This window comes from Sorex fumeus, unplaced genomic scaffold (assembly GCF_029834395.1).
Source record: "Sorex fumeus unplaced genomic scaffold, SorFum_2.1 ptg000041l, whole genome shotgun sequence".
NCBI classification, from domain to species: domain Eukaryota; kingdom Metazoa; phylum Chordata; class Mammalia; order Eulipotyphla; family Soricidae; genus Sorex; species Sorex fumeus.
In genome coordinates, this window is record NW_026606098.1 from 3,586,425 (window position 1) to 3,613,442 (window position 27,018).

At 54.2% G+C, this 27,018-nt stretch overlaps 1 protein-coding gene across 3 annotated transcripts in view; it reads right to left on the minus strand.

Annotated features, from left to right (window-relative positions):
* Window positions 1-27,018, minus strand: part of DSCAM (DS cell adhesion molecule) — a 647,956-nt gene that overhangs the window by 71,855 nt on the left and 549,083 nt on the right. For 2 of the 3 annotated variants that reach the window (XM_056119325.1, XM_056119326.1), the window contains exons 17-20: window positions 25,083-25,323; window positions 22,762-22,908; window positions 18,392-18,547; window positions 10,023-10,156 (exon numbers count right to left, since the gene is read on the minus strand). In XM_056119325.1, coding sequence (XP_055975300.1) covers window positions 10,023-10,156; window positions 18,392-18,547; window positions 22,762-22,908; window positions 25,083-25,323 — 678 coding nt within the window. Of the gene's footprint in view, window positions 1-10,022; window positions 10,157-18,391; window positions 18,548-22,761; window positions 22,909-25,082; window positions 25,324-27,018 lie in introns of those variants that run through there. The other variant, XM_056119327.1, reaches the window with a different exon arrangement.

Here is a 27,018-nt window from a genome sequence, read left to right on the forward strand (position 1 = left end):
CTTTCACAGGACTCAGGGGCTCCCAAAGGTAGAACCTTGGTCTGAACAAATCCTAAACCCTGTGCTTCAGGGGCAAAGCCTAACAGAGCCCCTGAGCTTCCATGTCAAAGCAGAGTCTGTGGCAATGCCCAAGGAGGTGGGGATGTCAGGGCTGTGAGCTGAGAGGCAGGACACTAGGGCTGGGGTGCAGACCCCGCCACACGGTGCAGGAGTGAGCATATGGCCAGACTGCACCTCCCCCAACCCGGCCCTGCACGGGACAGGCATGAGTTGCTCTCTGAGCCCGCTCCAACAGCCTTGGAAGAAATGTGGGTCAGCAAACCATTAGTAGGTCGCAGGGCTCACTCGAGAAATGAAACAGATCCAACACCTAAATGGGACGCAGGCTCTGAAGCTCGTCCCGTAGGGTGAGTCTGACAAAGCTGATTGGTGAGGTTTTCACCAGGTGAGTCGACTGTGATGATAAAATGCAAAACCAGAGCGCAGGGAGCTGCCCTTCAGCCCTGGGAGGGCATCCACGTCAAAGAATTACAGACGTCACATGTGGAAGGGATGTGGGGTGGAAGGCGCCATGTGCACTGTGGGGAGGATTTGGGGACAGACTCTGGGGGATGATAGGGAGGAGGAGCTCTTTGAAAACCAGGAAATGTCTTTCCATAAGTATATGGAGAAGGAGAGAGAGAGAGAGAGAGAGAGAGAGAGAGAGAGAGAGAGAGAGAGAGAAGGTGAGAGAGGAGAGAGGTGAGAGAGAGGTGTGAGAGAGGTGAGAGAGGAGAGAGAGGGAGAGAGAGGTGAGAGAGAAAGTAAGAGAGAAGTGAGAGAGGAAGAGAGAGGGAGAGAGAGGTGAGAGAGAGGGAGAGGGAGAGAGGGAGAGAAGAGAGAGAGAGGGAGAGGAAGAGAAAGGGAGAGGGAGAGAGAGAGGGAGAGGGAGGTCAGAGAAGTGAGAGTGAGAGAGAGTGAGCAAGCAAGAGAGCGGTGAGACAGAGGGAGAGCGGGAAAGAGGGAAAGAGAGAGAGAGGAGAGGTGTCTGCCATAGGGGCAGGCTGTGGTCGGGGATTTGGGGCAATAGGAAGGACACTGTGACACTGGGGAATCGGTGCTGGGAAATGACACTGGTGGGGGGAGGGAAATGACACTGGTTGGGACAATGTATGAGTGAAACCCAACCGGGAAAAGCTTTATAATGCTCTATCTTATGGTGATTCAATAAAAAAAAAAATTTAAAAAAAAAGCAAGTGTCTCAAGGTAACACAGCAGCCAGGGCACATGCAGAGCAAGTGCTGAGCTGCACCACATGCATGGACCTCTGAGCACTGCCAGGCGCAGCCCTGTGGGCCCCTGGGCCCTGCTGGGCAAGGTGACGTGAGTAGCATGGGACATGACTTTCTCAGGGGCCCTCTGGCCCAGCTGGTGGAGAAACCCTGGTGGCAGGGGAGGGGCACCACAAAAATCCCACGTGACCCGGAAATGCCACTCATAAGCAGCGTTTCTCTGAAGGGCACGAAGACACGCCTTTGAAAGGACGGTACTCGCCCGACGTCCACAGATGCAGTGCCTGTGGGAGAAAGCCGAGCATCCTCCTGCAGGGCCAGAGCAGGAGAGGGAAGAGAAGCTGTGGGTTCCATACCCCTGGAACATGGCCTTGCTGTCCACACAACGTCACACTGCCCTCTGGGACGCCATGGCCGGAAGTGGATGTGACAGTGCTCGGGGGAAGAAGTTAGGACATGGGAGATAGTTACTGGCCGGTTTCCCTCTCCTGTGGACTCTGAATCCCTAACCCAGAAAGCCGCGAGAGACAGCGACAGAACAAGCTCCCAGACTCCTGAGGGCTCCGGAGATGTGCGGCAGGGAGGGCTGGGGAGCACCTGGTGGATGCGTCTCTCGGGTCGAGGGATGAGGCTGAGAGCTGTGGTGGGTGAGGTGCCGGCTGCACGCAGGAACGGCAAGCTAAACCTCTGGGGTTCTACACTGTCGCCCCACGCTAGTATTGCCAATGAATGATAAACCAACAAACAATGGAAAAGTTTAACACCTGCGCTTTGTGGGGTGTGAACAAAAACATGAGTGCAGAAGCCACGGGCATAGCACATTGACAACGGCACCTAAAACGCAGAGGAAACCCCCAGCATGGAGGCCTGCAAGCAGGGCACTTATCTGAGCCAGAAGAAAGAGCCTTATGTGGGGGCGGAGCAGCAGTATGGCAGGGAGGGCCACTACCTTGCCCCAACCCGGGTTCAATTCCCAGCATCCCATATGATCCCCCAAGCCCCACCAGGTGTGGTTCCTGCGGCAGTCAGCAGTAAGTCCTGAGCATCGCTGGGTGTTACTCCTGATTGTTTTTTTTTTATTTAAGGAATGAATCCTTTTTTTTTTTCCCTTTCAATGAGAGGATGAGAAAGACAAGGAATGCTAGCCCTGAATATGCCCAAACACACACACACATACGTGCACACACACACAGGCACATGTACACACACATGCATAAACATGCACATACACACATGCACATGAACACACATGAACATGTACACACATACATTTGGACACATCTGCACACATGTGAGCACGCACATTCACATGTGCACACATACGCATACACATGCACACACACGCACAAACATATACACGTGCACACACGCACACACATGCACACATACACATGAACACACACGAACATGCACACACATGCATGTGCACACACATGCACATGTGCAGACACACGCATGCACATGCGCACACGTGCACACACATGTGCACACACGCATACACACACGCACATGTGCACACACATGCATACACATGCACATATGTGCACATACATACACGTGCACCCACATACACACATGCACACATGCATGTGCACACACATACACATGCACACACATACATGTGCACACATGCACATGTGCATACGCATGCATATACGCATACACATATACACATGCACACATGCACATATGTGCACATAAAGCACATACACACATACACATGAACACACACGAACATGCACACATGCATGTGCACACACATGCACACATGCGCGCACACACATGCACATACACACACGCACACATACATGTGAACACATGCACATGCACACACATGCACACACGCACGCACAAACGAGACCTGGTGTGCCTGAGGCATGGTCAGGGGAACGGCTGGTAGCATCTCAGCTGGACTGGGGCCGCAGGAGCCGGACTGTGGGAACCTACCTACATGGAGCGTTTTAAACCTTTCTTCCAAGGCAAATATTGCTCAGGACCCTGAGGGGAGCAAGAGCTACCTCAGATTTAGAGTCTGAGAGGCTGACGATGGCAGCCGAGGTGGAAGCGTGGCCAACCAGAAGGGGGTCTGGGAGAGGACAGGGGTCCCACTGTGCTTGGGGCGCACAGAGGGGGAATGGAGCAAAGCCCATGGCAATGGGGTGAAGGGGGAGGGGTGATGGGAGAGAGAAACTCCCGCCTCATGATTCGAATCACGAACCCACCAGATAACTGGGACTAGGTGAGTCTCTTTTCTCACGGACCCGGGCTGCCTGTGCCCTTGGCAGACTTCCCCCACTTCCCCCTGATATAGAAGCCTTGCCCTGTGTTTCCCCAGGATGTCCTCTGCCCGTGCCACAGCCCAGTGGCCTCTCTGGCTGGCTGCCCTTCCTTCATGCCTCCAGTCACTACCAGGCCTCTCAAGGGACAATTTGCTCTGCTCGTCTGCCGACTGCCTGTGAGGTTTCCTCTCTTGGCTGCCTTGTGGTTGGGCGATGCACAGGGTGGATTCCAGCCAGTGGTTTGTGAGGAAGCATTTTGTGCCCATGTCAAACCCTCCAGAGATGACTTTTTCTTTGCCACACAGCCCACGTGGGTCCTTCCTGGATTGACAGTTATGAGGAACAGAGCCAACGACTGCCAATGACAGAAGACAGATGATGAGTGAGGAGACAGTGGTTGGAGTTAGTCACGGGCAGGTAGGTTCGCACTGTCAGTCAGCATCGCGCGGCTTCTCTGGACTTCTCAGCGACGGCCCTGGGGGGTCTCTCTACCTAGATCTACTGTGCACCTGAAGGAAAGCTTGGGTAGCCAATCAGATGATGAGGGGACAGGAAAAGGAGGATTAAAGGTAACCTCAGGGCTCCAAACCAGAGGACAGTGGGTGCTGCTGCCAGCTCGTGAGGTGAGCAGGTGAGCAAACACAAACTGGGGTACAGGGGTGCTGGCCTTGGAGTCTGGATGGGTCTTCACTAAGACGTGCAGGAAAGGAAGCTGAAACCCTAGGACAGCCCAGTTCTGTCAGATGGTCAGAGTGGGAGATCACAGCATGGAAGTCCTGAGTTCCAGACAACAGTTTGACTATGAGAAGAGACTCAGTGACCCAAGGAGGTGATCAAGGCATGAAAAAAGGGGCTAAAGGGAGAGTTATTAGAAATACTCAAGGGAACGAGGAGGTACCAAAGAGACGAAGAAGGGAACAGAAGCCAGAGCAGACAGCCCCAAGCGTACATGCATGTTACACCAAATTAAACAGGGCAGGAGGGGGGGAATGACTGAGCCCCAGTGACTTCCAAGCAAGAAACAGTAAACCGGGCGATTAGCTCCTGGAGATGCACAATCACCGAGAGGCACTTGTCGGATTTCATTATGGTGCCTTTTTTGTGTTTTTTTTTTTTCCCTCTTTCTGGGTCACACCCAGTCATGCACAGGAGTTACTCCTGGCTCTGCACTCAGGAATTACTCCTGGTGGTGCTCGGGGGATCATATGGGATGGTGGGAATCGAACCCTGGTCGGCCTACCCGCTGTGCTATCAGCCCCATGTTGCCAATTTTGACTTGAGGTTCCGGAACATGCCTGTATCTGTCTTGTCTTCATTCTCTTGGCCTCAGTCGATTGTGGCTGTTTGTAGGGAGGCAGCACACCTGTGGCCGTGGGTTAAGGAGTCCTGCACCTGGTGGGCTCTGCATTCCTCACTTCCCATCGTGCTTCATTTTGAGTGGCGGGTCAGGAGGAGGAGAACTTAGTTACTGAAAGTCTTTTCTTGACCCTGGACCAGTCCTGTCTTAACATCCAGCCACATGGACTGTGTGAGGCAAGTGACAGGACTGTCAACCACAGCTGGAGAAACTGAGGTACAGTTGAGGCAGATTTTCTCTCACTCTGGGGAAACTGAGATACAGCTGAGGTGGATGTTCTCTCTCTCTCTCTCTCTCTCTCTCTCTCTCTCTGGAGAAACTGAAGTGTATCTGAGGCAAATGCTTCTCTCACTCTAGAGAAACTGAGGTGCAACTGGGGCAGAATGCTCTCTCACTCTGGAGAAACTGAGGTTCAGCTGAGGCAAATGCTTTTCTTACTCTGAAGAAACTGAGGTACAACTGGGGTGGAATGCTCTTTTACTCTGGAGAAACTGAGGTGAAGCTGAGGCAGAATGCTTTTCTCACTCTGGAGAAACTGAGGTGCAGCTGAGGCAGATATTCTCTCTCTCTCTCGCTCTCTCTCTCTGGAGAAACTGAGGTGCAGCTGAGGCAAATGCTTCTCTCACTCTGGAGAAACAGGTGCAACTGTGGTGGAATGCTCTTTCAGTCTGGAGAAACTGAGGTGAAGCTGAGGCAGAATGCTTTTCTCACTCTGGAGAAACTGAGGAGCAGCTGAGGCAGATGTTCTCTCTCTCTCTCTCTCTCTCTCTCTTTCTGGAGAAACTGAGGTGCAGCTGAGGCAAATGCTTCTCTCACTCTGGAGAAACTGAGTTGCAACTGGGGCAGAATGCTCTCTCACTCTGAAGAAATATAGGTGAAGCTGAGGCAGAATGCTTTTCTCACTCTAGAGAAACTGAGGTGCAGCTGAGGTAGACTGCTCTCTCGCCGTGGACATTCACATTTGCTCTGTGAAGTAGAAAGTGTCTCCAGCCCCATATTGATGGCTCTGTCAGACAACAGTCTCTTAAAGACAGTGTTTAATAAATGATAAAGCTCATCCTGCTTTTCCACCGAAAGGAGACCCTTTAGATTGTTGATGAGAACGTGTAGTTCTGTGGAGGGATTGTTCAAACCATCCCATATCAAAACCAACAGTCCCAGAGTGACCTCCCCTGTGTAAGGCCCTGGATGAAGATTTTGGCTTGGCACTGGTCCTGGCTGGACCGGTCTGTAGGTTCATTTACAGCAATCAGAATTTCAATCACTTTTTTAAAAAAATTTATTTAACAGAGGACTCAAGGGAACACCCAGATTGAAACAAAGACAAGTGATATATTTTGCAGATGAAAGAAAATGCCCGTGCCTTCTACTGGAGAGATAAATCGGTTATCTCGAGAGAAGTTACGGTAGCAACGAGGTGAGCTGAGGGCCTCTTCTGAAGAAGATTAAATTACAGGGTAGACCGTGTCCCCATTTATCCTCCTCAGCTCTGCCTTCAACCATGGAATCATTTCAGAGGGGAGAATCTGGGCGCGCCAGCGGCACATACAGGGCTGGTGCTGCCCCCTGGTGTCTCTATGGCAGAAAAGCAGGAGCCTGGAAATGCATCCGACAGTTTCTGGCTTCAAATGAAGCTGCCCCAACTATGATATGGAAAAGGACCCTCTTTCCGGGCACTTTGTAACTTCTTATTAATTCCATTCTAACAAGAACCCCATATAGTCCGATGGGATGTTCATATCTTTGCCTCCTAAGAGAAAGGGATTTGTTCTCCCCGATTCTTGCTTGCAATGGTATTATTTTATTTTAAAAATAGGCCTCATATGGGAAATCACAGTGCCTCTTCTTCAATTTTGCTGTCAACCTAAATCAGCTCTAAAAATAAAGTCTATTAATAGGCGCTGTGGTCTCAGATGCTGCTCCGCAGAGGGGCACCGCTGTGGGGTCTGGGGACGGGCACTGCCTGGTCTTCCCTCGTACATCTGGGCACTGCCCTCCTGGCCATGCTGAGGTGGGCACTGTCCACACTCCCGGGTCTGGCATGCTGCTCCAGTGGTAGAGGCAGCAGAGAGGACGCTGCGAGGGCGGAACCGGCCGCATTTTCACCCTTTCTGAAAGGTTGGATGGGACTCTGCCTTCATGGAGGGTCTGGCAGAGAAGGTCCCAGTGGTGGAATCCCCCATTCCATGGACACGAGAGGAAACCCTAGCTCCCCTCCACCCATCAGTCTGCACATTCTTGTTTTCAAGATGGCGAGGCTTCCTCTCTGAAGGTGCGTGACTGTACTGGGGATGGGGGTCATGACCTCTCTGATAGTGTGTGGCTGTACTGGGGTTGCGGGGTCATGACCTCTCTGATGGTGTGACTGTACCTGGAATGTGGGGTCATGACCTCTCTGATGGTGCGTGACTGTACCGGGGGAGGGGGGTCATAACCTCTCTAATAGTGCATGACTGTACCGGGGGTGGGGGGCCATGACCTTGCTGATGGTGCGTGACTGTACTAGGGTTGTGGGATCATGGCCTCTCTGATAGTGTGTGACTGTACCAGGGGAGGGGGCCATGACCTCTCTGATAGTGTGTAACTGTACCGGGGATGTGGGGTCATGACCTCTCTGATGGTGCCTGACTGTACTGGGAATGTGGGGTCATGACCTCTCTGATGGTGCATGACTGTACCAGGGATGTAGTGTCCGTGACCCTCCGCTATCCCCCTCCCCTCCCACCCGCTGTCCACAGAGGAGGAAGAAGCACACATCCGTCCCTCGGTCCCTCGGGGGAGCTTCACAGATACGGGTGAGGGTGGTCAGCAAAGAGGGAACGCCCGGGACAGCAGAGCTGTGGCTCCCCCACGCCCTGCTGGCTCCTACCCATTCGTTTGGTGAGGGAGGTGACTGTTACTGAACGGCACTTCCTTGGGAAGATGTGAGCAGGAGGGAGGGAAGACTCTGAGGGAGAGCGGAGCCCGGAAAAGCATGTCACAGAGAGGGACCACGAGGTGTGTTCAATGTGCGCTTACAGGGGGCCCTGATTTCCACTTGGTGGGGAGAGATAAGCCAACGGCAGTCTTTTCGCAGGGTGCAGGGGGCTACCCCCAGCAGTGTTTGGGGCTGATCCCAACTGCTCAGGAGTGAGCTGGCCATGCATGAGGAATCTGATGTGGTTCTGGAGAAAGACCCAATAGAACCAGGGCAAGCAACAGAGCCCAGCATGGCTGCTCCAGCCCTGGCCAGTGAGGATCCACAGTGGGTGCACAGGGAGCCAGCCCTGGTGTTGGGGGGTTGAGCGAGCTCTCAGGGCGCAGTGGTGCTGTGTCGGGGAGACCTCCAACAGGGGGTCCCCGGCCCCTCTCTGCACTGCCAGCTGGTGTCAGGGGACTGAGGCCAGAACCATTCTGGACTCTGACACGTGGAGACCCTGAGTCCATCATCTCCGAAGGGGCTGCAGCTAGGAAATACCAGCAGACATGCACCCCTCAGCCTCTTAGCCAAGGAGCGGCTGGCAGCCATGCCCTGGTCTTGTCTGAATTGGGGGAGGGGATATCCAGCCCCTCTAGGCTTGGGAAGATGTAGCACATTGATGGATTGACGAAAGAATCAAGAGATTTGGGGACAGCATTCAGGCTTCCTGGAAAGACAATTCTGGCAGCTGCTAAGCCCTGGATAAATCAACTGCATATGTGGGGTGAAACAAGCCAGACCCCCAAGACAGACTTTATATGAACCCACCTTGATGGTGACACATGAGCCTCCAGGGCAGGGCAGTGGGGGCCAGTGGCTGGGGTAGGGAGAGGACGGCGTGAGCCCACTTGGGGAAAGATCCAAGTGGGGAAGAGAACATTCTGGAAAGGGAGGGTGGGGATGGTTCTACCATACCAGGAATGGGTTTGTGCCCCCAAACACACATTCCCTGGGGCCAGGGAGATTACCTGAGTTTGGGGTGAACACCTGACTTGGAATCAATACCTGATCCAGCAGGACCCCCAAGAGCATCTGGAGGTTGTCCTGGGAGCCACACTGGAGAGGATCCAGACGTCCCCAGCACCAAGGGACCCAATGAGCACCACGCCCCCAGGCTGGGGCACTAGACCATCAGCCTGGTTGTCCGAGTACTGCCCAGAGGAGCCCTCTCCCCCGAACAACATTCAGGTGCAAGAAGAGAATGTTTCTGGTCCTGCATGTTTGACCATGATGCAAACAAAATCAACCTGTGGAAAACCAACCCTCCTAATCCTTATTCTTGGCTGAGGCGTCATTCCACAGCAGCACGGGCAGGCCTAAAGGTGGCCAGGCCGGGCAACCCGGGGGCACTCTCAGAACCTCACTGCACATCCAGCAAAACCAACTGAATCTTCTGAAGGAGCACTGTGGTTTGAGTTTCCCCACAACTCTGCCACGAGACACTGGGGGCTGAGAGAGAGAGAGCACGAATGATGCTCATTCAGAGCATGAAGACTCGTGAGCGAACCCCCCTGCCCTGGCATGCCCCGAACTCTAACTTGTCACTCCTGGAAGGAAGTTGGCAGGGTGCAGCAGGTGCCTGAACCTCCTGGGAGAGAGACCCCTTATCACTATATACCCCCCTGGGGGCTGATTCCACAGCTCCTCCTCTATGGAGACACAGTGGGAGGTGAAGGGCCTTGGATGAGCCTTTCCCGAGAAGCCAAATCAGTAGGTATCCACCAACTGCCCCAGGCAGGCAAAGGAGGGCTGTGGGTCAGCTTCCACCCTGGGCCCAGGCGCCCGAGAGAAGCTCCCAGCCCAGGCCTAGCCACTCTGAGATTCTGATACATCTTTTTTTTTTCTTTTTAGGTCACACCCGGCGGTGCTCAGGGGTTCCTCCTGGCTCTGCACTCAGGAATCACTCCTGGTGGTGCTTGGGGGGCCTTATGGGATGCCAGGAATCGAACCTGGGTCATCTGCGTTCAAGGCAAACGCCCTCCCCGCTGTGCTATGGCTCCAGCCCCTGACGCATCTTTTTACATGAGAAGCAAACAAGAGTCTGGGGGCCCACATGTAGACCTAACGGGGAATGATTCCCCTCCCCACCCAGAGTACCCCGTGGGTGGGAGGGAAAGGAAGGGCTGCGGGAAGGGCAGGGGCACTGAGCCACTCACCGTGGGGTAGGGGTGGGAACAGAAGACCGTGTACTTCCGGATGATGCCGTTGAGCTTGAGAGGGGGCAGCCAGGACACGAAAACCATGGAGGCAGATGCCGCAGCTGCCTTCACGCCCGCCGGGGGACCTGGAACTGAAGGGCCGGACAGCGGTCACCCCCCACGCACCTCAGCAGGAACTGCAGCTGCTTTCCCCACCCAAGTTCTCCCTCCCCCACCCATGGGCTCACCAGAAGAGCCCCGTCCCCCGAGGAGACCCCTTAGTGGTTCCCAGCCCTGCCCACTCCGCCTCCTCCCAGCAGCTACAAATTCCCACTGCTGCCGCTTGATTTCTGAACCCAGCACCCCGGACCTTCCCTGCAGCCGATGGATGGTGAGAGGTCCCCTGGGGTCAAGTCACTCTGACCAGTCCCCGAGGGATCCATGAGCTATTCTTCTTCTTTGTTTAAAAATTTTTTTTTATAAGGGCTGGGTGATAACACAGCAGGTAGGGCATTTGCCTTGCACATGGCCGATCCAAGTTCGATTCCTCCGCCCCTCTCAGAGAGCCCGGCAAGCTACTGAGAGTATCTCGCCCGAACGGCAAAGCCTGGCAAGCTACCTGTGACGTATTCGATATGCCAAAAACAGTAACAACAAGTCTCACAATTTGTTGTGAGACGTTACTGGTGCCCGCTTGAGCAAATCGATGAACAACGGGAGGACAGTAACTGCTACAGTGCAAGGTAGTTCACAGTATTTGATTACATTTAATATTCAAACACCAATCCCAAAACCATGACATCTTCCCATCGCCATATCTGGGATGTTTCCATCCCGAATCCCAATTCCTGTCCCAAATCACAACTGAAATAATATATTTTGTATCGTCTGTTACAGAAAACCACCATGAGCGATTCTTGATCAGAACCAGCACAACCAAGTATCCATTTTTCTGGGTTCGGTGACTTCATCCCTAATCCTATGGCTGGGGATTTCTGGCTCTTAGTGGCTGGAGAATGGCCCTCTGGAACCCTGGGTTTGGTTCAAAGTTGGCTGTGGCACCAGGGTTATGCCGCTTGCATTAGGGACACCAGGCGAGGTGTGAGGAGCCTGGGCAGCAGTGGCCATCTCCTGAGCCCCCGGCATGTGGAGGTGGCCCTTGGAACTGGCACAGAAAGGTTTTTTCTGAGCATGGTTCTGGTGAGCGAGTATTTGCCGCTGGTAATGGACAAAGAACACTCCTCTGGAAACCCCTCAGAAGTGGAGCAGGGCACCAGCAATATTCGACAACATTGGACTTATGCAGACACCCACTGTCCTCTGTTTGTTTCCGAGGTTGGAAAATTGCTGGGTTGAGGAGGAGAGGATGGAGGGAGGGCCAGAGAAGAGCGTCGCAGCCACTGGCCTCGGGCTTTGCTCTCACTGGTCTGAGCTGTGCCACGAGATGGTCAGCCCTGCCATGGAGGCCTGGACCAGCCAGCCAGCATAACCCCCTGTGTCCCATGAGGGAACCTCGGGTCTCCTCCAGCCCTCACCGTCTAACCGCCCAGGATGTGTCTGGTCTCAGTCAGGCACCTCAATATGAGTCCAAAGCCTGGGGACTCGGGAGAACTGCTACTGGCCACCCAGCTGAAACCCATCGTCTTGGCATCAGCTTTTGGACAGTCCCCTGAGTGCAGCATACTGGGAAGGGACCATGTACAAGGGGTGAGTCCTGGGTTCCTAAGTCCAGGGGACTAAGGCGCTGTTGTCCTGGGTCTGAAGGATTGTGGGGTTCGGTTTCCCCAGGACAGGGCAATGGCCAACATGTCCATATCCTGCTCCCAGCCTCTCGGGGACTCTCTGAAGGCCAAGGGTACAGTGGACGGATGCCACCGTTGGCCAAAGATGTCCATTCCTTCTAGCAAGCAGCCAGCTGGCCGGTGTCCTCCATGCTAGAGGCTTCTCCTGGCCAGCGTCTTTCTAGAAGATCACAGGCTTCAGCACCCAGGAGCTGAGGGGCTGTTCCGTAGAAAGCAGTCGTGATTATTTCCTGGAATTCATCAAATCCATGGAAAACCAGCGCTAGAAAAAGCTTTCTCTATGACCATCGTGAGTGGCACTGCTTTGTACATGGGGCCTTTTAAATTTAATATTGATAGTGACTTCTATATCTTATTATTTTAAATAAAATCGGGATTTTAAAATTTTGTTTTGTTTTATTTATTTATTTATTTATTTTTGCTTTTAGGGTCACACCTGGCGATGCTCAGGGGTTACTCCTGGCTCATGCACTCAGGAATTACTCCTGGAGGTGCTCAGGGGACCATATGGGATGCTGGGAATCGAACCCAGGTTTTCCGCGTGCCAGGCAAAAGCCCTACCTGCTGTGCTATGGCTCCAAATGGGGATTTAAAAAAAAAAAGAGGAAAATGAAGGTTTTAGCTGTGATCCCAACAGCCGTGAAGAGCAGGAAGCTGACTTCCTGAAGCTGACTTTCTGAGTTCTATTGCAGTCTTTGCAAGTTCATGCAGAGAACATCCTCGATCAGGATTTCTTAAGTGGGAGTATTCCAGGGGGTTACAGATGAAAGTTGCATCAATGAAGGATTGGGGGCCCAGGGAGGTCGGTTGGGGCCATAGGAAGGAAACAAGGTCAGAAGAAGGTTCTGGAAAGGTCGAGCAATGCTGCCCAGGGGTGCTGTGGTGGAGAGTGTGGCTTCACATCCACTTGCTGCTTGACCCTGGGCCTCGCTGATGGCCTCCCCTGGGCTGGACACACGTCAGACTCTCCTAAGCGCCTCTGTGTCTCAGGCACGGGTCAGGGTCTGTGCGTGCCTCCAGGCGACTTCCCGAAGGGCATGTTGCTGGTGACACGTGACAACTTCGCTTCTGGCTTCTTTGTGATCATGGAGCCAAGAGACTCGGTGAAGGCGCATCTTCCCGGTGTTCTGGAAATACCACCGTACACCTGCTGGGTCCTCTCGGGCCAGCGTCCTTCCTATCTGCAGCGGCTAGTGCTCATTGCTCTGTGCCCCCTGCAAAGTCTGGTCCTCCGCATTCAGGTGGGATGCTGCAAACGCTCAGGAGTTCTGGTCATGGTGTTGCCGCTTCCACCTCAAGCCCCTGGCACAAGACAGTGCAGAGCCCCAAAACAGCCACCACACAGCATCTCCCACCTCCCACCTCTCCCGGTCAACTCCAGCTCATCTCTGGGGACCCGCCAACTACACCCTCTCCACGTTCCCGTCTCACCTCCCCACCCAACTAGACTCCTTCTTGCACCTGCCAGAGTCCAATAGGGTGGGGGGGCTGGTACACACCGGAGTCCCCCACCAGCCTGCCAGGCCACCCTTTTCTGTGACTGCCTCAGGGCGGGGCCGGCCGGTGGGACTCACATGTTCAGGGGGACCCAGACTCATTGGGCTGAGTTTCTCTTTCCAGAATGACACCCAGTGTCCCTCTGGAACTCTACATCCTGTGGGCAAACACACAAAGCAGCTCTCCAAGTCCCAAAGGTGCCTGCGTCAAAACCCTCCTGTGTCATTCCAGAGCCACAGGTGGAGGTGGCATTGCCCACTTTGGGAAAGAAGGTTCTAGAGGCACAAGGCAGACACTCTCAATGGGAGGGAAAGGAAGGGATCAGCTGCCACAGGGCAGGTGGAATTCTAACATGGCCCACGGTTCCTGCCTCAGAGGCACCAGGCCAGCTCATGTTTCCCTTTGACCGTGGCTGCAAGCCAGGCCCTGTGCTCTCTCTGGGACACTGTGTGGCAAAGGGAACAGATCCTGCAGGCGTTCTTGAACTTCAACAGAGAACCACATCCTGGGGGAGCCTGACTGGAAACTGGCGAGGCCCTGAAAAAGACACGGAGGTTGAGTTGGGAGAGCAGCGGCCTCACCCCAGGGGCCTTGAAGGACAAAATGACACATGCCGATGAGGGATAGCAAGGCCTGGGAGCTGAGGGTCGGGCTCTCCTCAGCCTGCAGTGCTCTAAGCACCAGGAAAGGAGCCACTCAGGAAAGCCAGCCTGCACGGCTAATGAATTCATGTTATTTCAGGGCTCAGGTTGAGGAAATTTGTTCCATGGCAAAAGCATGTCCATACACTGTATGACTTCTGGGCACACACAGCTTTGTTCTGAAGATGTGAGGTGGTTGACAACACCACACACGCATCTACCAGGGCCTCATCTCTGTCAGAGTCATCTCTCCAGTCACAGGCAGGAGAGGATGTGTGTCCATGCATTGTGTGATGTGTATAGGGTTTGATGTCTCTGTGGTTGGGTGTGTCATATGGTCCGTGGTGGTGTGTGTTTGGTGTTAACGTTATGGTGGTTTGTGTTTCACGTGGTGTGAATGCCATGTGGTAGCCATATAATGGGCTGTGTGTGTTGTGGGTATAGCTGGCAGTGATGTGTGCTGTGTGTGTTTGGTGTATTTTAGTGTATGTGGTGATATGTATTTGGAGTAGTGTGTGAGCTGCATGGCTCGACTCTATAATATGCCCTGTGTGTTGAGGATATGGTTGTGGCGATGTGTGTCTATTACACCAGCAAGAAATCCATTTTTGCTTTATAAAGATGATCTGTGACCTAACAACACACCTTAAAATCCCAGGGTGCTGAATGCCAAGGGCTTAGGGATACTTGCTATGTGTGGTCTGGGGCATGAGGTTTCTTTTTATGCGTCTCCTGGTACATGAACAAACACTTACACTGCATTCTGTGTCTCAGATAGTGCCTTGTTAATGAAGAATTTAATCAGGAACAGCAATTCTTACTGTTGTAGAATTCTAACCAAATTTTTGTATCTGTGATTAAAGTTGGCAGTATAATCCCAACGTTGAACTTCTAGGAGTTCACTGGAGGTATACAAGTGGGGTGAATAGGCTCCATCTGATGATGCAAACATGCTTTCAGGGAGAACGTCTTTGTCCCTTCTTCCAGGCAGGCACCACATTGCATCTGCTGCTAGAAATGCTCAGATTTCTCTTTGCAGTGATGTGTATGTCACTGGCTGTAACATCCTCACTGTTTGGAAATCAGTGAACTTTCTCAGATGGGTCCGAGTGATGACTGAGCCAGTTTTTCTCTCTCCCCTAATATCTGCTCTGATTTATTTATTTATTTTTATCGGAAACTTTTTCTTTCTTTCTTTCTTTCTTTCTTTCTTTCTCTCTTTCTTTCTTTAATTTTTATTAGTGAAACACCATGAGGTACAGTTGTCACAGTCCTCCCATTGTTCATCGATTTTTCTCGAGCGGGCCCAGTAACGTCTACATTGGAGACTTGGAGACTTTGTTGTTACTGTGTTTGGCATATCAAATACATCACGGGTAGCTTGCCAGGCTTTGCCATGAGGGCGAGATACTCTCGGAAGCTTGCTGGGCTCTCTAAGAGGGGCGGAGGAATCGAACTCGGGTCGGCCATGTTGGCTGCATGCAAGGCAGATGCCCTACCGCTGTGCTATCGCTCCAGCCCAAGGTACAATTGTAGACTTACAAATTTTTGTGCTTCAGTTTCAGTTATACAATGTGCTCTGTTTTATTTTGAAAATGCTGATGATGTACCCCAAGTAAATACTGACATTTGGCCCTTCATCAAACTGTTCCATATCCCAAATGGGATGAAATTCTTCCTCTCTTCTCTGGGGGTAACAGGCGAAACCAAACCAGGTGTCCTGGTGCATGTTTGGAGCCGAGTTTTCTTGATAAATTCTTGGCTCCAAATAAGCAAGCAAGAATAACTTATTGACAATTTAGATTGTGAGGCTCAGGGTCAAGTTCTGAGTGAGAAGCCACCATTTCTAAAACCAGAGGATTGAACATTGACCCCCCGATCACCCATCACTGGTAATCCTTTCCTCCCTGTGAGATTTCCGAGCCAGGCTTCTGAAAGATGAGGGTGTCAAAATTTATGTTGCTGATCAATGTTCTCTTTAAATAATAATTCCAGTGACATCTGTGTTATCATTTAGCAGTGCAGAAGCATTTCCTCCCCCGCTTTGAAGAAGTGGAGATCAAATAATCAGATAGCTCGTGTCAGGAACCTCCCACCGGGTGTCAAGCGAGGTGTTTGCATCTATGAGTCTTGAAATCTGGGTTCTGAGAAGCCTCATCCTCAAGTGGGACATGTGTCTGTGAGGAGAGGTAGGATGGGACAGTGTCCGACGCCTTGTGGAGCTGGTGACAGGGCCCACATCTGACACGTTGGGAATGAGTCGAGGCCTCTTCACCACGACAGAGACTGCACTCTCTCTGCTAACTGGTAACCTCCCGGGGCATCTGCTTCCTCTGGATGGGGAAAAGTAGAAATTGCACAGTCCCGGGAGCCCAGTCTGCCTCTCCCAGGACAGTAAGGCTGTGAGAGCCCCATGGGGGGCAGCAGGATGGGAGAGGAGCCGGTCAGGTTGCCGGGGACAGGCTGAACCTGAGAGTAGGCAGGGAGGCAGAAGATGGGTTGTGACCCCCAGACTCCAAATGGCTGGCCCAGGCCCCCACACGTAGGTCCCTAGCCTGGCTCCCACCTGGACCTCTCTGGGCTGTTAGGAGCAGTGGACAGGCCATCTCCCACCCCAGCAGCTTCCTGAGGAGAGAGTTCCGGCCAGTTGGGAGCGCCACTGGCCAAGGTGTTCTCTGCCATGGCTGGACACCATTTTCTTCTCTCTTGCTCTAATCTCTTTTGAAACCAACTTCCTTCTTTACACCGATTGGACACGACTCTGCAGTGTTTCCCCTTAAAATACTATGCGAAACCATCTTTAGTGCAGGTTTGAGACATAGTCACATATCCCGGGCACACTGAGGCACAGCAGAATTACTCATCTGAAGTAGAATAACCTGAGTCTTAATTTTTTACTAAGTCATGTAGCACTGTAGCACTGCCCTTCCGTTGTTCATCAACTTGCTTTATCAGGCACCAGTAACGTCTCCATTGTGAGACTTGTTACTGTTTTTGGCATATCGAATATGCCACAGGGAGCTTGCCAGGCTTTGTCGTGCGGGCGGGATACTCTCAGTAGCTTGCCGGGCTCTCTGAGAGTGAGAGGGATGAAGGAATCCAACCTGGGTCGGCCATGGGCAAGGCAAATGCCCTACCCACTCTGCTATCACTACAGCTTTTTTTTTTTTTTTGCTTTTTTTTGGGGTGACATTTGGCAGTGCACAGGGGTTACTCCTGGCTCTGCACTCAAGAATTACTCCAGGTGGTGCTTGGGGGACTGTATGGGATGCTGGGAATTGAACCTGGGTCAGCTGCGTGCAAGGCAAACGCCCTCCCTGCTGTGCTATCACTCCAGCCCCATCAATTTTTTTTCTAAGTATTATTATTTTTTTTGGAAGTTTGGATCACACTTGGATGTACTCAGGGGCTATTCCAGGCTCTGTGCTCAACGGCTGTTCCTGGCAGTGCTCAGGGGACCAAATGAGGTGCCAGGAATTCACCCTGGGTTGGCCACATGCAAGGAAACTGCCTTCTATCTCCTCTCCTATTTCTCTGCTCCTAAAATCTTGAAAGGGGTTTTGAATATTTTCTTGAAAGACATTTAAAAAAAAAAAGTCCAGATGGAAGAAAACAACAATTTTTGCTTATAGCTTAGGTCACGTTTATAATATTGTTAACGTCCATCGTGGGTTGTTTTTTGTTTGTTGGCTTTTGTTTGGGGGGCCACACCCGCCACACCCGCTGATGCTCAGAACTTACTCCTGACTCTACACTCAGGAATCACTCCTGGCGGGGCTTTGCGGGGGCATTTGATGGAATGCTGGGGATCAAACCTGTGTGTGGGCTGCATGCCAGGCAAACACCTACTCACAGTACTATCTGCGGCCCCAACGTTTGTGGTTTCGGTGTGTAAGGGTCCTGCCCTTCACAGCAGCAGGGAACCCAAGACTCTCGCCCACAACCTCTGTGCCTCGTTCAACTCACCTCATCATCCCTGCTCCAGAAAAAGACTGAAAAACATTAACATAACGTTTTCAAATTATAGACTTGTCTTCAGGTGCTTCTGAAGCTGGCCTAGATACCTGGGATGTAGACGTTATATAACCCAGCTAAGAAGGCTGGGGACAAAGCGCCTCACACTTCATGGAGAACGTGGACTGAAATTGCTCTGCCCCTACAAGGCAGGAATGGCAAGCCAGAGCGCGCTGGGAGCCAAGGCATTTTGGTTTAAAATAATACCTGGCCAAAAAAATTAAAAAGATAAAAGTCAAAACACAAAGGAAAAAAATTATAGGGGCATAGCGGAAGAATGGATTGGTCCTGTAAAGGGCCCCAGGAAGTCGAGGTCTGAACTGCATTGGGATTCTGGGTGCCAGCCAACGAAGGGGTGTGGGGGACCATGGCCAGGAACAGTTCCCGTCAGCCTCCTCCCCCCGATCCCACATTCCCCGGTGGCCCCTCTCACCATCCTCCTTGGTGCGGGTGAAGATCTGCTCGCTCCGAACCCCATCGCCCGCCCGCGTAAAGGCCAGCACCTGCACGCTGTAGTTGGTGTATTTCTCCAGCCCATCCAGTTCCAGGGACGGCTGAGTGGTGGTGACGTTCTTGATCTCGCCCAGCTCTGGAAGACAAAAGTGGAAGATGGGCACAGTGACTGTGGCCGCTGGGTTCCAGCTCTGGGTCCCTGCATCTCTCTGGCTCACTCAGAGATGATGCAAAGGCCGCTGGGTACCAGCACTAGGTCCCCACATCCCTTTGTCTCTCCCAGAGATGATGCAAAGGCCACTCGGTACCAGCACTGGGTCCCCGCATCCCTCTGTCTCTCCCAGAGATGATGCAAAGGCCGCTGGGTACCAGCACTGGGTCCCCGCATCCCTTTGTCTCTCCCAGAGATAATGCAAAGGCCGCTGGGTCCTGCCACTGGCCCTGCATCCCTCTGTCTTGCCCCAATATGGTGCCCAGGGCAGAGACCAGGTTCTCCGGGACACTGTTCAAGACCAGCCCCCAACTCTCCCCAAACTCTGGGTATGGGTGTGGGAGGCTGGCAAGTCTGCACTGCACCCCAAGTCTCGTCTCATCAACACCAGCACCCCAGGACACCCCCTCTCCACTCAGTGATCCAGGGTGAGCCCCCCACTTGGCAAGCCGGGGGATTTGAGAGCATCCCTCCGCCACCCGCATCCCTCTTTCTTACTCCCACAGGGCGAGCGCTGTACCTCTCACACGATAAACTCCTGCCCGTGTATTTTTAGGCTGCTGATTTCTCAGATATCCGCGCTGAGAAGCAGGCTGGGGGCATGCACGCCTCCTGTCACCTGGGCTGCACCCCTTAGCGCTCCTGCCTGACAGCCCACGTGGCAGCGCCCGGGCTAAGAATGTGCCAGCACTGTGTGAGGCCGGCATGGGTGCATGCAGCTGCCACCGCGGCGCGGGTGAGCGGGAATGCGGGACAGTGTGGGGGTTGGACCCAGGGGAGCTGGCCCTCCTCCGGGGGGCTGTAGGCTGGTAGGAACTGGGGAGAGGGGCACAAGCATCCCTCGGCCTCTCCCCCACACCTGGGCCTTGGGGGTGGCAGGTGTCCCTGCTCCCTGCAAACCTCTTAGCTAGCCAGCCACCTGGACTGGAAGGTGGGGCCCGGGGGTCCTGGGAGGGGTGGGCCCTGGCAGAGGTGACTTTTTGGGCTTTAGGACGCAGCAGGGCTAATGGGGGGTGCCCAGTGTTTTACCCAGTGACCAGATCAGCCCACATGTCTGAGTTGATTCACGGCACTGACCGTTTGGCAGGATCTTGACCGCTGCCCAGGTGAGGGGACGGGCAGAGGGGCACTTGGCGCTGGGCTCTCACTTGGGCTCTGACCTCAGGGGCCCCATGGCCATCCCAGGAGCACACTGACCAGGGAACTGGCCTTTCTTCTGAGCTAGCACCAGAGTCCAAAGGGCCAGGAGTCACCACCCAAGTCTCTGGGACAATGTGGATCATCCTTAATCAGTAAGAAGTGCCCTGAGAAGCGTCGGGCCAGGATGGGGTGGGGGACAGCGCTCCGTGCTGTGGCCAGGCCTGGGGGAGGGGGCGAGAAGGAAGGGTCCTTCCTTCAGGTTCAGCCTGAGCCTGAGCCAACGCCTAGGCCAGCCCCCGAGCAGAGCAGGGATCCGCAGGGGCTGGTGGTCTGAGGGATCTGGTCATGGACTGAGACTGTTTTTAAACCAAGTGATGGTGTGTGGTTTCCCGACACCCTTTCTCCTCGCAGAGGCTGACGTGCTGTGTGCATGCACAAATTTGGAGCCCGCCCCTGGCCCTGTGAGAGGCCCTGCAGCAGGGCCCACCAAGAGAGAGGGGGCGGGGCCCTGCGAAGGGCCATCCCAGGACCTCAGAGGGGCAGCGATGACTGAGACCTCGGGTTCTGAGTAAATCCCAGCAACCCCCTGGGTCAGACCCACCCTGCCAGGCCGATGAGTTGGTTTATCTGACCAGGTCACTTCCACAACGTAATACGCTTCTTAAACAGAGCTTTGAAATATTTGGGACAACTGCTGATCCCAAAGATTCCAGTTCAGTGGCTTTGGCCTGTGTGTGTGTGTGTGTGTGTGTGTGTGTGTGTGTGTGTGAGTGCACACGTATGTCCGTGTTTGGGTCATGTCGCAACATGACTGAGTACGTACACACTTGCACACATGTGGGCATATGTCTACATGTCTAATACATGAATTCATGTTAATGTGTACACACATAGAGTATGTATATGACACGTGCACACAAAAGCATGTTTGTGTGGGTGTGGGTGCTGTGTATGTATATTGTGTTTTCTCTGCGTGCACATGTGTGTATACATCTGATCCTTGTTCATGCAGGCACTGTTGGCATGTTCACACAGGTAGGACACTCAGGGGTTGATTCAGGTGGTACATGCAATGTGTGTGTGTGTCCATGTGGGGAGCGTGTCCCCAGCCTGCCTGCGTGTGCACATCTGTTCTCACATGTGTGATCCCAGGCACAGTTCCTGACCGGGTTCTGTGTGACCATATTGGGGACACAGGCCAGGACAAAGCAGAAGGGCCCAATGCCCACACCAGGGTGCAGGTGCATGTGCAGGGGGCTGCCTGCCCTGCGGTCACCGAGTGTGGAACGTTCCACTGGGCAGTGAGGGAACAGAAGTGAGGCCTCCGCCCAGCAGCAGGGCATGAAGGCCAGTGTGGGTGCTCAGCGTCTGGGGAGGTCAGAGGTTAGCGTGTGGGTGCCTGTGGGTTCTGCAAACATCCCAACAGGAGCAGGAAGGAAGCGACAGCACCGCACGTGGCCAGAGAGAGTGGCTGATCCAGAGCTGCCTCCACACGGGGAGAGACCAGGGCTAGGGGCCGTGATGGCAGAGCACCAGGGTCCCCTGGTTGAGATGGCCACATTCGGCTTTCCTCCAGACACTGTAGGTTGTCTCAAGTCTTTGTGGAATGCGTGTGTGGTGTGCGTGTGTGTGTGTGTGGTGTGTGCATGTGTGTGCATATGTGCGTATGAAGTTAAGGCTCACACACTTCAACCTGCCCTTCAGTGGGACTGCTGGTGCAGTGCCTGATCTATGGTATGTATACATAGCCCACCTCCACTTCCTGTTTTAGAACATTCCACAGGGAAAATGCACATGCTCTGTGAGCCATACAGGTTGGACCCTAAGCAATTGCTCGGCGGGTGTGCCCAACACGAGTCTGAGCAGACACTCGGTGGCTGTCACCCCCGATCCGGGTGCCTTGCCAAGGAGCTGTCCCGGCAGTAGACACACAGCCTGAAGCAAGTGTGGCCACAGAGAGAAAGCACCACTGGATTTGCTAACGGTCTCCCACCTTGACTCGGCATGGAGCTCTCTGCTGCCTCCAGGACCCAGCCCCCTCTCCTGGCTGGGCACCAGGCCACAGGGCTAGGAGCAGGGAAAGGGCAGGAGCTGGGAGCCAAGACCAGCAGTGGCCGTGTCGCTGCCCGGTCTGCGCTGATGGGGCCAAGCCCGGGATGCCCGACCTGGTGGGGACAGCCTGACGCCGTGACACCCACGGCCTGGAAACCATCATGCCAAGCCATTCTCCAGGAGATGCCAGGTCCCCAGGCCTGCCGGCCCCCGAGCTGCAGACAGATCCTTATCCGAACATGTGGGACAGTGCTATCCCAAGACTGCACAGGAAAATAAAAATGCAAAGCAAGGATAACAGAGGAGGGTGGAGAGGAGAGGAAAGGGGGCAGAGAGAAGAGGGGGAAGGGTGGGAGGAGAAGGAGGGAGAGGAGGGAGGAGAGAGGGAGGAGGCGGAGGGTGGGGAGGATGAACAGGAAGGGGAAGAGGAAGGGGAAGGGAAGGAGGAAGAAAAGGGGACAATGGAGATGAGAAAGAGGAATGAGAAGAGGAGAGGAGAGAGAGGAGGAGGAGGAAGAATGGGAGAAAGAGGAGGAGCGGGAGGAGGAGGAAGAGGAGGGGAGGAGGAAGAGAGGGGTGAGGAGGAGGAGGAGGAGGAGGAGGAGCTGGAGGAGAAAATAAAAATGCGAGTTTGAGATGACTTTCCTTCTCTGGGAAGTAAGAAATCATATTTCTCTCCGATGCTCAGAATTTTCCCAAAATTCCCCCAAGTTCAACTGCAGAGCTTAAGCAGGTCCCATCAACAAGGAGGAAGAGAACGCCCCAGAGAACTTTCCGGACACACATCAGATTTGGGTGCTGCCCAGAGACTCGGCCAGTGCTCATTATCAGCAAAGCCATCTCGGCCGATACAGCCGGCACCAGCCAAGAGATGGAGCAGGCGGTGCCCCCTCCCCCACTCCTGGGCCCCAGGTGCGAGCCCCTGGGACACACTGCCACCCTCTTACCTCCGTCCATGAGGTTGGCCCAGTAGATGACCCTGAAGCCCTGCAGAATCCCGTTCAAGGCTTCCTTGGAGAGCGTTGACCAGGATATGGATATGCTTTCCGGGGATGTGGCTATGGCTTGCACATTTTCCGGGGGGTAGCTGGGCACTGCGGAAACCATCAGAGAGTCCGTTGGTTAGAATCGTCAGCAGAGCAACACTGGGTGCACCTTGTGAGGCCGGCCAGCGGTACGGTACTTGAGGTGCGAGCAAAGGAGAAATTTGAGGGCCAGGGAGATGGTACAGTGGGAGGGGCCCTTTCATGCATGCACCAGCAGAGGTTCAATCCCCAGCACCTCATAGGGTCCCCAGAGCCCTTCTGGGAGTGATCCATGGGCACCGAGTCACAAGTAAGTCCTGAGCTCCATCAGGTGTCTCCCACAAACAAACAAACAAACAAACAAACAATAAATAAGTTTGGACTCTCTCCCTCAGAATAAAGGCTGACCAGGCATCCTTTGCCCATACCGATAGACAGCTGTAGGGCATTTACCTTGCACGCGACTGGCCCGGCCGACCTGAGTTCAATTCCTCCACCCCTCTCGGAGAGCCCGGCAAGCTACCAAGAGTATCTCACCCACACCGCAAAGCCTGGCAAGCTCCCCATGACATATTCGATATGCCAAACACAGTAACAAGTGTCACAATGGAGACGTTACTGGGTCCACTCAAGCAAATCAATGAACAATGGGAGGACAGTGACAGTGACTGAGGGTTTACATCCCGGGAGGCAGTCTCTTTCCAGCCTAGCTGCTTCACCTTTTTGGGGGGTGGAGTCCTCCCCTAGGTGCCAGGCCACTCCCGGCAGTGCTTGGAGTGGGGGCAGGCAGGCAGCACCCCCTACTCCAGGGATTAAACTAAGATTACCCCCACATACCCCAGTCAGCCTCCTGCCTGCGGCTTTATATTTAAGGGGGCTGTCCTGGCTGTAGGGCTGAGAACAATCTTTTGCCGGGGGTAGGGGATTCCCAGGTGGTGCTCAGGGTCACCCTTGTGCTCACTCCCAGTGAAACCTGAACAACTGGGCCAGGTTCGGTGAGTGAAACTGAGAGTGGGGTGCAGCTTGTGAGGGGGGCCAGGGCCAGCCCTCCCCTCAAGAGAGGCCTCAGGTCGCATGGCAAGTCACTGTGGGACAGGGTATTTCACTGCCAAGTGGGCTTTTTTGCTTTGTTTCTGGGACCACACCCAGCAGTGCTCAGGGTGGGCTTGGAGACCACCAGGGGTGCCAGGAGCCAAGAAGGGTCAGCCCTGTGCAAGGCCAGCTCGCTCAAACTCCTCTCTCTCCAGATCTTCCTTCCTGGGAGTCCTGCGAGCCAGCACCGCTGAAGCCACGCTTGCTTTACACAGTGTTTGCCGGCGTATGTCCTAGTCTGATGCTAGACACGGGGGTCAAGCTACTGATGCACTTAGCACCCACAGAACTAACCCAGGACTGTAACTGTAGCCGATACAAATTCAGTCCTGTAACCTAGTGTGGTTACACAAGAGAAAACAGGCAGGAGAGCCTGGGAGGATATACAGTCAGTCTGGGAAAATATACAGCCAGCCTGGGAGGTGGGGTAATATGGTCAGCCTGGGGGAATATACAGTTAGCCTGGGAGAATATACAATCAGCCTGGGGGAATATACAATCAGCCTGGGGGAATATACAGTCAGCCTGGGGGAACATGCAAAGTCAGCTTCCTGACTGCCCCATGCCAACTTTGCACACTGGGCATCTGAGAGCTCAGCCTGGAGGAAGGCCCCGCGGTGTCCTGTGCCCAGGGGCCTAGCCTGCGAGTGCTTCTCTGAACCTCCTCTTCCAACTCCTGCACAAATGGCAGGTGCTGATCCTGTTCTCTTCAGCCTAGGAACCTGCAGCTGGTCACCCAGCACATTCCTTGGGATCAACGGGGAGCCAAGCTTGGTGTTCTTCCTGGTGCAAAGGGCAGTATCGCCCCGTGGTCACTAGGGGGCGCGCGGTCTCTGTACTAGGGGCTGCAGGTCGGGCACCTTGCTAGCTCCTTGGCTCAGAAAGCTGGAAGCTGGGTGGGTGGGTGGGTGGGTGGGTGTTCTCCTTAGTATTGATTTGAGAGAAATTCTTAGAAAATCAATACCGCCCCCTGCCCCCCGCATTTGGTCAGACTCCGCAGTCCTAGCGAGAACCTTCATTTCAACCAGATGATGGCAAGTCAGTTGGTGGGCAGAGAGAAGGCTGGGGTGGGGGTGGGGGTGGGGGTGAGAAGAGGAATGCGGGGGTCCGCCCCAGCACCCCCCCCCCGCCTGGCCCCTTGCGCTGCCTACCATCCTCCAGCGTGGTGGTGATGATCTCCTGCGAGGACGGGCCGGTGCCCGCGCGGTTGCAGGCCTGCACCACCAGCCCGTACTGCGTGAACTTGTTGAGGTTGTCCAGCGTGTAGATCTCGCTGTCGCCCGTGGTGTCGATGCTGACGATGTTGAACTGGAAGTTGCCGCCTGTACTGTACTCGCGGTACCCGATCTGGTAGCCGCGGATGATCCCGTTCTGCAGGTGCTTCTTGGGCGCCTGCAACACAGAGAGACACTATGGCACAAGCACTTCGGGGTGGGGGAACGGCGGTCAGCACTGAGGACCCCAGGTGGCCCCTCTGGGGGTGGAGGGAGGGTCCAGCCTACAGGTCACAGCAGCCAGGAGCAGACTCCAGGGGACGGGCGGTTAGAGCTGAGGACCCCAGGTGGCCCTTTCCTGGGAGGGGTGTCCAGCCTGCAGGTCATGTCACCCAGGAGGGGGCTGCCCAGTGTGTAGACACGAGAGTGGGCAGTTGGCGGCCAGCTCTGCCCCAGCCCAAGCCCCCGACTCCGCATTCACTAGGGCTGGTGTGGACGCCCATGCGGTGTCCACACCAGCCTGCAGCCCCCCACCGTCCCTGTGGAGGTGAGTTTCCAAACAGAACCGGGCTCCCCCGGCCTCCTCGGGGACACCAGGTGCCCACAGGAAGCTCAATGGATCGTCTGGATTCGCCGGCAGAACCAACTGAACCGGGTCCCTGGGTCACAGGGTTCTGGCTATAGAAGGGAACTCTGGGAGGGAGGGCCCTGTCCCCAGGGACCTTAGAGGGAAACGGAATATTCCAGAAGGAAGGTGCTTGGAAGGGGAGCCCATGCTCTCGTGAAGATGATGGGGTGGGAGTGCAGAGGTAGGGGGGCTGGAAGTGAGGGAGGGGAGGGTCTTGGACTCTTGTGTGGTGGGGAGAGGGCAGAAACTTTGCTCCCCAGAAGCCTAATTGTCGACACAGTTTAAAAATGAAGACTGAAGCCCCCTCAGGGTCCCCCTCCCGGGGAGACCTGACCTGCCGTGCAGGGGAGCCTGGAGCAGGGAGGCACCCCCAGCCCAGGCTGGGCACTTCCTCAGGGAGAGTCTGCGGGTGCTACCAGAGACCACAGGGGCGGGCACAGACAGGGGATGTGCGGTGTGTCAAGTCCCTGAGGGGTGAGAGCGTGTGTGCGTGTGTGTGTATCATGTGTGCATGTGTGCGCGTGTGTGCATGTGTGCGTATGAGTGCACATGTGTGTATTTGTGTGTGTACATGCACATGTGTTTTGTTGGGGTCTGGCTCCTGTTGGGATGTGGCTGTGAATCTGTACACACGTGTCTGTGGGGCCTGCAGCGTGTGTCATGCGTGCCTGCAATGTGAGAATGTGTGCCTGTGTGTGCAATGAGCATGATCCTACATGCACGCATGACACTGTGAGCGTGCACATGCATGTGTGTGGTGTGAGCACGAATGTCTGCGTGTGCATAAGTGTGTGCTGTGAGCATGAGTGCGTACGTGTATGCACGCGTGTGTCCATAAATGTGGGTGCTGTGTGAGCATGACTGTGTAGTGAAAATGTGTGTGATATCATATCTACAATGTGAGAGTATACACACGTCAGCGTGTAGTGTGAGCACGGCTGTGTACTTGTGTGCAGTGTGTGTGTGTTCAATGTGTGAGTGTGTTCATGTGTATTGTGATTATGAATGTGTGTGCAATGCGAGGATGAGTGTGCATATGTGTATGTGTAAACACGTGTGCATGAAGATGTGCAGTGTGAATGTGTGTGTGTGCATATATGTGTGTGCATGTGTTCAGCGTGAGTGTGCATGCGTGCATGAATGTGTGCAGTGTGCATGTGTGTGCAGGTGTGTACACAGTGAGTGTGTTTTCGTGCACACTCACGCCTGTGACCGTACACATTTCAGTCGAGTGCAGGTGTTGTC